The 15,031-nt window shown below is 38.0% G+C and overlaps 1 protein-coding gene across 5 annotated transcripts in view; it reads left to right on the top strand.

The window, feature by feature from the left end:
- Positions 1-15,031, top strand: part of LOC128684457 (hepatoma-derived growth factor-related protein 2) — an 82,481-nt gene that overhangs the window by 49,745 nt on the left and 17,705 nt on the right. For all 5 annotated transcript variants that reach the window (XM_053770629.2, XM_053770632.2, XM_053770631.2 and 2 more), the window contains exons 7-11: positions 435-586; positions 1,204-1,372; positions 5,800-5,855; positions 10,893-11,059; positions 11,371-11,545. In XM_053770629.2, coding sequence (XP_053626604.2) covers positions 435-586; positions 1,204-1,372; positions 5,800-5,855; positions 10,893-11,059; positions 11,371-11,545 — 719 coding nt within the window. The remainder of the gene's footprint in view (positions 1-434; positions 587-1,203; positions 1,373-5,799; positions 5,856-10,892; positions 11,060-11,370; positions 11,546-15,031) is intronic.

Genomic DNA, 15,031 nt, shown 5'->3' with positions numbered 1-15,031 from the left:
TAAGAATATAACTGTAAAAACATACATAAATATACCGCAAAGTTGCTGTTTTAAACCAAAAACACGGTTACAGTTTTTTTCTCTTGCACTGCATGCTGCAGGATTTTTTTATATGGTGCATACTTTCTGCATAGATCCATTCTTTCATATCTAGGCCCAAATTTACCACTTGAAGCTTATCTTAGTGAGCTGAGCTTGTGCCATAGTACATCAGCACGGCCAGTGATCTCAAAGCCGTAGTACTACGGCATGGCCAGTGAAGTGGTTAAGATGGTATTGCAAACATTTATGTAAAATAAATATTATTGGAGCATGATTTGAGCAGAAGGTATGACAGGGACAAGAGTACATTATATATTCAATGATGTTAAATAATAGGACAAACATTCAAAGAAATTTCTCTGAGAGCAGTGTTTTTATTATCCAATTTTCAGAAGTAACAACAACTACATCAACAACAGGAGTCAATAATGCTACAAAGAGCCCACCCTATTCACCACCTATCACCACTCCGAAAAAGAGACTTTCCATCATAAGCTCGGATGAATCATCAGTGATACGTGAAGAACCAGTTTCTACCCCTACTGTAAGTGTTAAATGTACAGTTTAAAGTTGCATAAATGTTAGTGAAACTTATAGAGACAGGTAAATATGAAAGCCCTAATTAGGAGGAAAAATATACAAAATGGGTGCAACTCTTGCACAGCATGAAGGAATTGTTACTTAAACTATAATGTATAGAAAAGAAACACTGATGTGGTATGATGGTGAATGATTAGAAGTTACTGAATAAGAGATAAAAAAGTGTGTGGTATAACCTCTCCAGCCTAGGTTCCTGACAATGAAACAGAGCAAAGAGGAACTGCATCTATGTTACAGGCATCTGACACTGCAGTAGGGCTTGAGCAGGGCTTATATATATTAACAGAAGCTTCTTAATGTACTAGTTTAGTGGGGCTCATAGGCACCCTCCATCCCATTTTTTTGTTGTACTACTCACTTTTTTATGGCAGTTTATCCTTGCAGACATTCTGATTTATGAACCACATTTATCTAATTTCATTGGGTAGTATCCCTTGATGGGAGGAGGAGAAAAGGAAAGGATCCACTATCCCTGTGGTTCTGTCAGTGTTTGAGTGACTGACAAGGCACTGGTTTTAATGATAACATTTTTAACTTTTTTTTATGCACTATATTTTAAAGGGTCCCCCACCAAAGAAGAGAGGTCGCCCTCCAAAGAACAGAGATGTAGATGCTTCACCAAAGGTCACCCCAAATGCAACTCCCAAGTCCAAATCTACACAAGATGTTACCTCAAAATTTTCCTCACCTGCTAACAAAGCTCTAGGAGATAACTTAAAACAGTCACCTGGTTAGTAGCTTTGAATTTGCTAGGTAAAAAAAAAAAAACTTAGTTTGCATGTGAATGTCAAGGATAGTTTTTCTTTATTGAAAGTTGATTGGTCATAGGATTAACCCTTAAACAGTCCAAATAGATCGACGTTCAAATCCGTAGTGCTCCAAAAGTAGATCTATGTTTTTTTTACATATTTTCAAATACAGTGGACCCTTGACCAACGATGGCATCGTATAACGTTAAATCCGACTAGCGATACATTTTAACGCAAAAATTTTGTCTCGACTAGTGCTAAAAAACTCAACCAATGCGATTCGTTCCGTTTGAGGCGCGTCCACGTGTGGCCTGCGCAGTGTTTACAAGCCAGCCACTGCGGTCGCATCCAAACATACAATCGGAACATTTCATATTATCACAGCATTTTTAGTGATTGCACCTGCAAAATAAGTCACTATGGGCCCCAAGAAAGCTTCTAGTGCCATCCCTGTGATGAAAAGGGTGAGAATTAGTATGGAAATTAAGAAAGATTTTGAAGGGTTTGGGGCTAACCCTGAGACGCCTATGCCAGTTGTGGAATCCATTGTGCCTACTTCAAAGATTAAGGAAATGTGTGCAAAGTGGGTTGAACTGCAAACTTTTATGGATGAAAATCATCCTAACACAGCTATTGCAAGCCGTGCTGGTGACTATTACAATGACAATGTTGTGGCCCATTTTAGACAAATCGTAAAGGAACGGGAGGTACAGAGCTCTATGGGCAGATATGTTGTGCGACAGAGGTCCAGTGACTCTCAAGCTGGTCCTAGTGGCCCCTCAAGGAAGGTTCCTTGATGTTGGTGAGGGGCTCTTGATTTAGGGAATTGAATCTGTGCTCCAGTTCCCCGAATTAAGCCTGATGCCTTCCACAAAATCCCCCCCCCCTCCCCAGGCGCTGTATAATCCTCCGGGTTTAGCGCTTCCCCTTGATTATAATAATAATAATAATGGTCCTAGTGGCATTAAAAGAAGAAGAAGGGAAGTAACCCCAGAAAAGGACTTGACACCTCAAGTCCTAATGGAAGGGGATTCCCCTTCTAAACACTAACACCATCCACACACTCCCCTCCTCCCATCCCATCAATCATCACCAGATCTTCAATAAAGGTAAGTGTCATGTAATTGTACATGTCTTCTTCAGTTTGTGTGTATTAAAATTAATATTTCATGTGGTAAAAAAATTTTTCAATACTTTGGGGTGTCAGGAACGGATTAATTTGATTTCCATTGTTTCTTATGGGGAAAATTAACTCGACTAACGATAATTTCGACTAACGATGAGCTCTCAGGAACGGATTAATATCGTTGGTCGAGGGTCCACTGTATAACAAAAAAAAAAAAGTGTAGATAAAAGTTTTTTACACATTTTCAAATGTAAAAAAAAAAAATGATGATGTACATTTTTTTGCATACTTTCAAATGTTGAAAAAACATATATATGTACGTTTGGACCGTTTAAGGGTTAAAATAATAATGATAATAAAAATCATTATATTCTTTTGAAAATGAAAGATTATGATGTAATATATTCTGCTTACTTTTGCATCAGTGGACAGTAACACAGCCAAGATTTCAATCTGGGAGGAGCTTATAAATCGTAAGATAGTGAGATTTTTTTTTTTTCAACAAACCAGCCGTATCCCACCAAGGCAGGGTGGCCCAAAAAGAAAAACAAAAGTTTCTCTTTTTAAATTTAGTAATTTATACAGGAGAAGGGGTTACTAGGCCCTTGCTCCCGGCTTTTTAGTCACCTCTTACAACACGCATGGCTTGGGAGGAAGAATTCTGTTCCACTTCCCTATGGAGATAAGAGGAAATAAACAAGAACAAGAACTAGAAAGAAAACAGAAGAAAACCCAGAGTGTGTATATATGTGCTTGTACATGTATGTGTAGTGTGACCTAAGTGTAAATAGAAGTAGCAAGACGTACCTGAAATCTTGCGTGTTTAAGAGACAGAAAAAAGACACCAGCAATCCTACCATCATGTAAAACAATTACAGGATTCTGTTTTACACTCATTTGGCAGGACGGTAGTACCTCCCTGGGCGGTTGCTGTCTACCAACCTACTACCTACAGCTAGTGAGATAACATAAATTATATTTAAAACCATGATTTTCTGTATTCATGTGAAATTTCTTAAATTATCATGCGTTTGTGGTCACTGATCAGTATAATACAGTGAAAATTTGCTATTAATTGAAAAAATAAAGAAAAAGGTATTTTGCATTGGGGGGGAGGCTTGAGAATGATTAACCCCCCCCCTCCTGTTAATGGATACTACTGTCATTACTCTAGCCTCAACTGCATGATTCATAAGGTCACTTTATTTTAAGTAATAAAAAAGTTTTAGCCATTTTATTCATCATTTGCTAGCTCAAATTCCATCTGTCTTCATCTTAAACCCTCTTGTATCATTTAGCTTATCCTTGTCTTCCTGTTTACCGAACAAAGTTATTGTGTCTCCTTCCGATCTACATTCATCTAGTGTCATGAGGGATTAGATGTAATATTGATAGTCTTATGATTCAGTATTTATTTTTATTATTTATTAAAACATCGGCTGTCTCCCACCAAGGTAGGGTGGCCCAAAAAAGAAAAACCTTCACCATCGTTCACTCTATCACTGCCTTGGCAGAGGGGCACTTACATTACAGTTATAAAACTGCAACATTAACACCCCTCCTTCAGAGTGCAGGCCCTGTATTTTCCATCTTCAGGACTCAAATCTAGCCTGCTGATTTCCCTGAATCCCTTCATAAACATTACCCTGCTCACACTCCAACAGCACGTCAAGTCCTAAAGACTATTTGTCTCCATTTGCTCCTATCTAACACGCTCACGCATGCTTGCTGGAAGTCCAAGCCCCTTGCACACAAAGCCTCCTTTACACTTTCCCTCCAACCGTTCCTATGCCAGCGTTTACCCCTCCTTCCCTCCACTACAGATTAAACACATTCTTGAAGTTATTCATTTTTGTTTCATCCTCTCTTCATGTCCAAACCACCTCAACAGCCCCTCCTCAGCCCTCTGGATAATAGTTTTGGTAATCCCACACCTCCTAATTTCCAAACTATGAATTCTCTGCATTATACTCACACCATACATTGCCCTCAGACACGACATCTCCACTGCCTCCAGCCTTCTCCTTGTTGCAGCATTCACCACCCATGCTTCACACCCATATAAGAGCGTTGGTATAACTATACTCTCATACATTCCCCTTCTTTCTTCCATGAGCAATATTCTTTGTCTCCACAAATTCCTCAGTGAACCACTCACCTTTTTCCCCTCATCAGTTCTATGATTCATCTCATCTTTCATAGACCCATCTGCTGACATGACCACTCCTAAATATCTGAATACATTCACCTCCTCCATACTCTCTCCCTCCAACCTGATATCCAATCTTTTGTTATCTAATTGTTTTGTTATCCTCATCACCTTATTCTTTCCTATGTTCACTTTCAATTTTCTTATTTTACATACCCTACCAAACTCATCCACCAATGTCTGCAACTTCTCTTCAGAATCTCCCAAAAGCACAGTGTCATCAGCAAAGAGCAACTGTGACAACTCCCACTTGTGGTAGATTCTTTATCTTTTGACCCCAAGCCTCTTGCCAACACCTTAACATTCACTTCTCTTTTATTTACTTGTACATAAAATTTTTAATGTACAAGTTCATTGTTATTAAGTCCCAGATTTAGTCACACCATCAACATGGATATAAAAAATTTGAGGCCTACAGTATAAAATTTATGGAGGGATTTAGTCGCATCATTTCCATCTACCCTTGATTCTTTCAGTAATAACCTTATTATACACTTTACCTGGTATATTTTCTCTACAAAATTTTTCCACAGCATGTGATTCACAGCCTTTCCCATAGCAACTTTTATAATGTGTTGCAAGAGATCATGTCTCCTCATCTTTTTCATGGTCTACTTCTCTGCTATGTACTTTCTACATCAACCTCCAGACCACAGTTTCTTTTGACAATATGTCTGTATTTTCACCTTACCTATTCTGTGAATTCTTGGTTTCATTTCTCACTCCTTTATTGATTTGGAGTCTTGGCTTTATTCATTTGGTCTTGGCTTAGATTGTGCAGAAATTGATGCACTGTAAAGAGTTGGAAAAGGAAGAAGGTATTTGGAGGATAGATGCATATGATGCTACAGTTCTATAGTATGAATTAGCATCATACTTACATTTTCTATTGAAAGCTCCTCAAGGTGCACTGCCTACTTTCTTGTCCAGCTTACAGGGTTTGGTGTTGACAAAGATCATAACAGAACAAAACCATAGGCTGTATGCAGATTAAAATAAAATTGAATTGAAGTGGATTTACAGAATTTCCCAGATATCTCGGCAGTGTTGATTACATGCATTTCTTTTTCCAGCTAAAGAAAAGGCAAAAAATCAGGTGAAGCAGAATGAGATCGAGCTTCCTAAAGAGGTTAGTGTTGTATTTAATATTTTTATTGTAGTAAATTTTAGTTTTGTCAAATATGTAAAAGAAAGTTTTTTTTTTTTTTTAGAACAATTCGGCCGTCTCCCACCGGGGCAGGGTGAGCCAAAAAAGAAAGAAAATCCCCAAAAAGAAAATACTTCCATCATCATTCAACACATTCACCTCACTCACACACAATCACTTTTTTGCAGAGGTGCTCAGAACACAACAGTTTAGAAGCATATACGTATAAAGATACACAACATATCCCTCCAAACTGCTAATATCCCAAACCCCTCCTTTAGAGTGCAGGCATTGTACTTCCCATTTCCAGGACTCAAGTCCAGCTATATAAAAATAACCGGTTTAAATAACCGGTTTCCCTGAATCCCTTCACTAAATATTACCCTGCTCACACTCCAACAGATCGTCAGGTCCCAAATACCATTCGTCTCCATTCACTCCTATCGAACACGCTCATGCTGGAAGTCCAAGCCCCTCGCCCACAAAACCTCCCTTACCCCTTCCTTCCAACTTTTTCGAGGACGACCCCTATCCCACCTTCCTTCTCCTACAGATTTAAATGCTCTCCATGTCATTCTACTTTGATCCATTCTCTCTAAATGACCCAACCACCTCAACAACCCCTCTTCAGCCCTCTGAATAATACCTCCTAATTTCCACACTCCGAATTTTCTGCATAATATTTACACTGCACATTGCCCATAGACAGGACATCTCCACTGCCTCCAACCGCCTCCTCGCTGCTGCATTCACAACCCAAGCTTCATACCCATATAAGAGTGTTGGTACTACTATACTTTCATACATTCCCTTCTTTGCCTCCATAGATAATGTTGTTTGACTCCACATATACCTTAACGCACCACTCACCTTTTTTCCCTCATCAATTCTATGATTAACCTCATCCTTCATAAATCCATCCGCCGACACGTCAACTCCCAAGTATCTGAAAACATTCACTTCTTCCATACTCCTCCTTCCCAATTTGATATCCAATTTTTCTTTATCTAAACCATTTGACACCCTCATCACCTTACTCTTTTCTATGTTCACTTTCAACTTTCTACCTTTACATACACTCCCAAACTCATCCACTAACCTTTGCAATTTTTCTTTAGAATCTCCCATAAACACAGTATCATCAGCAAAAAGTAACTGTGTCAATTCCCATTTTGTATTTGATTCCCCATAATTTAATCCCACCCCTCTCCTGAACACCCTAGTATTTACTTCTTTTACAACCCCATCTATAAATATATTAAACAACCATGGTGACATTACACATCCCTCTCTAAGACATACTTTTACTGGGAAGTAATCTCCCTCTCTTCTATACACCCTAACCTGAGCCTCACTATCCTCGTAAAAACTCTCTACAGCATTTAGTAACTTACCACCTATTCCATATGCTTGCAACATCTGCCACATTGCTCCCCTATCCACTCTATCATATGCCTTTTCTAAATCCATAAATGCAATAAAAACTTCCCTACCTTTATCTAAATACTGTTCACATATATGCTTCAATGTAAATACCTGATCTACACATCCCCTACCCACTCTAAAACCTCCTTGCTCATCCGCAATCCTACATTCTGTCTTACCTCTAATTCTTTCAATTATGACCCTACCGTACACTCTTCCTGGTATACTCAGTAAACTACTTCTTCTTTCAACACACCAGTGGCCCAAAAGGAAAAACCAAAGTTTCTCCTTTTACATTTAGTAATATATACAGGAGAAGAGGTTACTGGCCCCTTGCTCCCGGCATTTTAGTCGCCTCTTACAACACGCAATGCTTTCACAGGAAGAATTCTGTTCCACTTCCCCATGGAGGTAAGAGGAAGTAAACAAGAATAAGAACTAGAAAGAAAATAGAAGAAAACAAGAGGGGTGTGTGTATATATATGCTTGTACATGTATGTGTAGTATGACCTAAGTGTAAGTAGAAGTAGCAAGAAGTACCTGAAACCTTGCATGTTTATGAGACAGAAAAATGGAAACCAGCAATCCTACCATCATGTAAAACAATTACAGGTTTCCGTTTTACACTCACTTGGCAGGACGGTAGTACCTCCCTGGGTGGTTGCTGTCTACCAACCTACTGCCTACACTCAGTAAACTTATTCCTCTATAATTTTTACAATCTCTTTTGTCTCCCTTCCCTTTATATAACGGGACTATACATGATCTCCGCCAATCCCTAGGTACCTTCCCTCTCTTTCATACATTTATTAAACAAAAGTATCAACCACTCCATCACTATATCCCCCTCCCCCCCTGCTTTTAGCATTTCTGTCATGTTCCCGTCAGTTCCAGCTGCTTTACCCCCTTTCATTCTATGTAATGCCTCACATACCTCCCCCACACTTACATTCTGTTCTTCACTCCTAAAAGATGGTATACCTCCCTGGCCAGTGCATGAAATTACTGCCTCCCTTTCTTCCTCAACATTTAAAAGTTCCTCAAAATATTCTCGCCATCTACCTAATACCTCCCTCTCCCCATCTACTAACTCCCCTACTCTGTTTTTAACTGACAAATCCAAACGTTCCCTAGGCTTTCTTAACTTGTTTAACTCAGTCCAAAATTTTTTCTTATTTTCTTTAAAGTTTCTTGACACTGCCTCTTCCACTCTATCATCTGCTTTCCTTTTGCACTCTCTCACCACTCTCTTCACCTTTCTTTTACTCTCCATATACTCTACTCTTCTTATAACACTTATGCTTTGTAAAAACCTCTCATAAGCTAACTTTTTCTCTTTTATCACACCCTTTACTTCATCATTCCACCAATCACTCCTCTTTCCTCCTGCCCCCACCCTCCTATAACCACAAACTTCTGCCCCACATTCTATTACTGCATTTTTAAAACTCATCCAACCCTCTTCAACCCCCCCCCCCCCCCCCCCCACTTCTCATCTTTGCACTATCCCACCTTTCTGCCTTTTTTTTTTTTTTTTTTTAACAAGTCGGCCGTCTCCCATCGAGGCAGGGTGACCCAATAGTCACTTATATCTCACCCGAACTTCCTCCTCCCATAGTTTATACACTTTCACTTCCCTCCTACTTGTTGTTGCCACCTTCCTCTTGTCCCATCTACCTCTTACTCTAACTGTAGCTACAACTAAATAATGATCCGATATATCAGTTGCCCCTCTATAAACATGTACATCCTGGAGCCTACCCATCAACCTTTTATCCACCAATACATTATCTAACAAACTACTTTCATTGCGTGCTACATCATACCTTGTATATTTATTTATCCTCTTTTTCATAAAATGTGTATTACTTATTACCAAATCTCTTTCTACACAGCTCAATTAAAGGCTCCCCATTTACATTTACCCCTGGCACCCCAAATTTACCTACTACTCCCTCCACAACATTTTTACCCACTTTAGCATTGAAATCCCCAACCACAAGTACTCTCACACTTGGTTCAAAACTCCCCATGCATTCACTCAACATTTCCCAAAATCTCTCTCTCTCCTCTACACTTCTCTCTTCTCCAGGTGCATATATGCTTACTATAACCCACTTTTCACATCCAACCTTCATTTTACTCCACATAATCCTTGAATTAATACATTTATAGTCCCTCTTTTCCTGCCATATCTTATCCTTCAACATTATTGCTGCTCCTTCTTTAGCTCTAACTCTATTTGAAACCCCTGACCTAATCCCATTTATTCCTCTCTCTATATTATTTAATGCAGGTGCAGTTTGGTTTCTCACTTCCGTATTATTTTGTCTATACTTCGCAATTATTTTTTCCACTTGAGAGTGTTTTAATTATAGTACAGTATATGAAAATTCTTACACCTTAGGAAATTTTTATTTATGTGTATGGAAATTGGTGTTTCTAGAAAAAAAATTTGAAATTCTGTCAGTGTGCTCATTTTCCATTCACTTATAAAAAAATTAACTTTAATTTATATTGTGTAGTGAACTCTAGCTTTTTGGTCTGCCTCCAAACTCTCAACTGACTTGAAAAAGTTTTTTCATATCTACTTTTGAATCTTTGTATAAAGTTGCCGTGTATGATTTTAATGTCAAAATCATTCCTCCTCATCCCTTTAATGTTCAGAAGATGTCTGTGTACATCCCTGTGACTCATTAGGGTGGGCAGTTTTCATCCATGTTTTCTAGTTTTAATTACTTCTGTAAAAACCTGTTCTGTCTGTGCCTCAATGTTTTGTCATGATCATATGCTTTATTGTTGTTCTGGAGAAAGGAGAACTAGACTTCTCATTCTTTCCTCATAGCTCATTATCCCTCATCTCAAACCCCTCTCTATGGATCCTCTTCTTTGAACCTTTTCAAACATTATCTTGTTTGACTAGGTTAGGTTTTCTCACTGCTGCATATTCAAGGTGGTTTCGTGCTTGAAATTTGTGTCTTCATTAATGGTTGTTGAAGGCTTATATTAGCAGCAACAGCACAAGCTGCTAATTTATTTCTTTGTGTGCTTCTTAGGATACATTTTGAGTAATTGATATACATAGAAATTTTTCCTGACTTTCTTATGAATTTCCTCCCCCCCCCTCCTTATTGAAAGTAATATTTTGTCTCAGGTGTCCTTTCTCCTACCACAGGCTAAGATAGGAAAGTATATCTTCCTTATTTGTTTGAATATGTGTAAACCATTACATGTATTTTTACTACAAGCTGGTGGATCAGTGACTGTACCACAAATTATCTTAAACCAAATTAGTTTTACCTAACAATTTTTAGGATAAGATTTTTTAATTTTCCTTTAATTTTTTAAAGGATAAAAAGGCAGTGAAGATTAATTCTAAACTTCAGAATTGTGAGCAAAATTATTTCAAGCTGTATTTTTATTCTAACATTGCCTGAGGATTGTATTAAAATTTACATTATTTTGTTTAGACAGGATGAGAACAGTTTCTAATAATTTACTCATTGAGTATAATAACTGCCTAGAGTACATGTTTTTTTTAAGAGTAATTGATTGGTTTTTACATTTTTTTACAAATCAAAATTCCTTTTGCAGAGTGATCTTGCTAGCAAACAGACGTTTCTGAAGTTAAAAACAGATTTGGAATCGGGCACACTAAATGCTGAGGAACTTAAGGAACTCACTAAAGCAAATGAGAAGGATGAGACACACACAGCCATTATAGAAGAAAATAAAAAGTACACTGAGACATGCAAGGCCAAGTAAGTTTTGAAAACATGTTATTGCAGACAAAGTAGAGCTGTGGCTGCAGTGTTACAAACCACAGAATTTAGTTTTTTGTAATTACTGCAATGAGTTTTCAGGGGTGAGCTCCAGCTCTTGGTTCTACCTTATTAACTTTCTGTCGACTGCCATTGCTCACCTCGTTCCACCTCTTTGTGGCATTTGTGAATTAGCTCTTCACTTCTTAACTAATATATGTAAGTTTTTTGTATATTTGGTGGCATTTAGCAATTAAAATGTTTTCTGGCCTTTTGATAAGGTATCCAAAAATTGTGTTCTAATTTACCAGGACCCTAGACATGGAGGCTCAACTGCTGGATTTAGACCAGAAGATACGTGAGGCTCTCTCTGTCACCAATCCTCGTAAAGATGATGCCAAACTTTATCTAGAGAGAATGTCCAAGTTAGTCATCTCGGGTTTGATGCTGAAAAAAAATCCTCATGTTGTTGATGCCATAAGAAAAGTAAGTATGTTTTAATGAAGTATTGCAATATTTAATGAAATAATACTTTTTATTTTGCATAGTGTCTTAGAAATACATTTAAAGGATTACGTTAAATATAATTGTCGAGACAAAATTTTCACTTATATTCTTATCAAGGTCTTGCCAAGCACCAGTTTGAGCACTGCCCTTGAGAACACTGTACAGGTGGTCCTCGACTTACGATTGGGTTATGTTCCGATGAACGTATTGTAAGTCGAAAATACCACTAGTCAAATACAGTAGGATCCCCGTATCTGCAGGGGATACGTTCCCAGGACCTGCCATAGATACCAAAACTGCGGATAGTAATGAACCCTATACAGCCTCTCCACACTTAGCGACATACTTGTTTACCGACGACTCGGACTTACAACGGGCTCTTACCAGTATGCATACCTTTTTTTTTTATTATTATTATCACACTGGCCGATTCCCACCAAGGCAGGGTGGCCTGAAAAAGAAAAACTTTCACCATCATTCACTCCATCACTGTCTTGCCAGAAGGGTGCTTTACACTACAGTTTTTAAACTGCAACATTAACACCCCTCCTTCAGAGTGCAGGCACTGTACTTCCCATCTCCAGGACTCAAGTCCAGGAGATGGGAAGTATATTAGAGCTGATTTCCTCCATTCTCTTTATTACAGTATACTACTGTATAAACATTTAAAAATATACCAGAAATGTTATAAATGGTTCAAAGGTGACATTAATACTGTATCAGAGATGGTTGACACAAACCCACTACCATTATAGTATGCTCCTCACTGAGCGATGAATTCATTTACTGACCTGGGCTCAGGAAGAGAACTCCTTCGGTAAGTAAGGAGAGGCTGTATATAAGTCTTATACATACCTTTTATAAAATTTGATTGATAAATTATGAACAATAAGTGGAGAACTATCACTTTTTCAATGATGAGAAGCACTTCGCTACTTTTGCACTTTGAGGCCATTATTAAGCAAAATTAAGTGTTAGTTTTGGGCCATGGTTAATCGTGGATAACTGAAACTGCAGATACCGGACCTGTGGATATGTGGGTCTTTTTTTTTTAAACACACTAGCCGTCTCCCACCGAGGCAGGGTGACCAAAGAAAAAAAGAAACACTTTTATAATCATTCATACTATCACTGTCTTTGCAGAGGCATGCAGGTACAGCAGTTTAGATATTACTCTAAACAGCAAATATCCCAAACCCCTCCTTTACAGTGCAAGCATTGTACTTCCCACCTCCAGGACTCGAGTCCAGCACTTCTCATACTCCAACAGCTCGTCAAGTCCCAAAAACCATTCGTCTTCTAACACACTCGCACGTGCCTGCAGTATGTCCAAGCCCATTGCAAACAAAAACTTTTTTTTTACCCTCTTCCTTCCATCCTTTTCTAGAAAGACCCCTACCCCTCCTTCCCTCCTTTACAGATTTATACACCCTGCATGTCATCCTATTTTGCTCCATCCTCTCTAAATGACCAAACCATCTCAGCAGCCCCTCCTCAGACCTCTGAATAATACTTTTAGTAACTCTACACCTCCTCTTAATTTCCACACTACAAATTCTCTTCATAATATTTAGGTCACACATTGCCCTTAGACAAGACATCTCCTCTACCCCCAGTTGCCTCCTTGCTGCAGCATTCACAAACCAAGCTTCAAACCCATATAAGGGTGTTGGTGCCACTATACTCTCATACATTCCTCTTTTTACCTCTATAGATAATGTTCTTTGTCTCCACAGATACTTCAATGCACCACCCACCTTATTTCCCTTCATCAATTCTATGGTTTACCTCATCCTTCATAAACCCATCTGCCGATGCATCTACTCCCTGAATAAGTAAATAAACAAATAACTGTAACTAAATACCAGTACTGAACAGTAATTAAATAAATACAAATTACAGACTTGCCACCTTCATGCTTGGTAATTGTTTTAAATTTCATCTCCAAAGTAATTGTTTTTCCACTGTTGTAAATTTGAAATATCATCAGTTGAACCATCATAAGTTGAGGAGAACCTGTATACTGGATGAACAGAATTCTTTATAATTACTAGTTTGTCAGATGTTTAAAATTTGCTGAGTTTTTGAAAAAGGGACAGTACACTCTTTGGAATAATAACAATAATTAGCATAGGAAAACAAGAATGAGGCCCACAGTCATTGTGTTCTAACTCATATATTGATGTAATAGTTACAATGTAGAAGTAGACACAAACTTAGCATGAAAGATATATTTTGAATGAGATGTGATATAATTTTGTTCGAAGATAAGTGTGAAGACTGATGTGAAATTTTAATGGGAATCAAATAGTTTTTAAATGGTTGGAACAGTCAGAGTGCAAACAAGTGGAAGTAAAATGAATATCAATGGTAAAATATTCCAGCAAGTATGTGTCATATTCACATAAGTGTAAGTAGGTGGTGGTGAAGGAGAGTGCAAAAATTTTAAGATATTTGCAGACAAACTTTTTATAGAGAATTAAAGAGAAACAAGTAAAATATTTATTGCTTCATTTGCCAAGGACTGTAAATAACAGTAAATTAATGGCCAAGGAATGTACATAACAGTAAATTAATGGAAGTTTAATGTGTGCAGTCATTGAGTGGAAGTACAGTGCCTGCTCTCTGAAGGTGGGGTGGTGATATTGCAGTTTGGAGGGGCATCTGAACTGATTAAATAAGTGACAGAACTGATTAAATAGTGACAGTGAAAGTGTTTTCTTTATCGGGTCACCCGACAAAGAAAACCTTGGTGGGAAACAGCCAGAGTGTTAAATCAAAGAAAGTTAAAATTCCTGGAAAATGTGAATGATGACTGTGAAGATAAAGGTAGATTTAGTTGAAGTTAGGTAAGTGGTTGATGAATGAAATCCTTGATGATGAATGAAAAACATTAGTGTAGCTAGAAGTTTTGTTGAATGATTCTGCCAGTTCTAATATTAGTATGGATGTGAAACACTGGTGTGATGTGGGCATGAAAAAAAAAATTAGGCGTAGAACTATACAGATGTAGAGTAGTGTACTGCATTGGGATGCTGAAAAAAAAATGGAGAGGGTATATTATGGTTTTTGAGGTAAAGTGTTTGTAAATCTAACTATATAATGGTGTGAGCTACTGACACAATGAGGAGACACTTGTGTAGTTATCTGCAGTCTTTATTTATAATGTTTCACTCATGCATTGGGCTTTTATCAACTCATAAACAGATAAACCTGGTAAGGGATGGTAAACTAAATATATATTGAGTAGCAGTGAGATGAAGGGAAGAATCCTTAAATCTCCGCTCACTATTGTCTCCACTAACTTCAACCAGAACAAGGGTTCTACATTCTTTCTGAACCTCTTATCAGAAGTTTTGGTATAAATGTGACCTGATTTGCATCCCACTTGTTCTTAACCTCACTGCTACATCTTTATATGTATTTTCCTCACCCTCCCTTACCAGGAATATCTACTTGTGACTT

Source organism: Cherax quadricarinatus, chromosome 4, assembly GCF_038502225.1.
Source record: "Cherax quadricarinatus isolate ZL_2023a chromosome 4, ASM3850222v1, whole genome shotgun sequence".
NCBI lineage: Eukaryota > Metazoa > Arthropoda > Malacostraca > Decapoda > Parastacidae > Cherax > Cherax quadricarinatus.
This window is presented reverse-complemented; position numbering and strand designations above follow the sequence as displayed.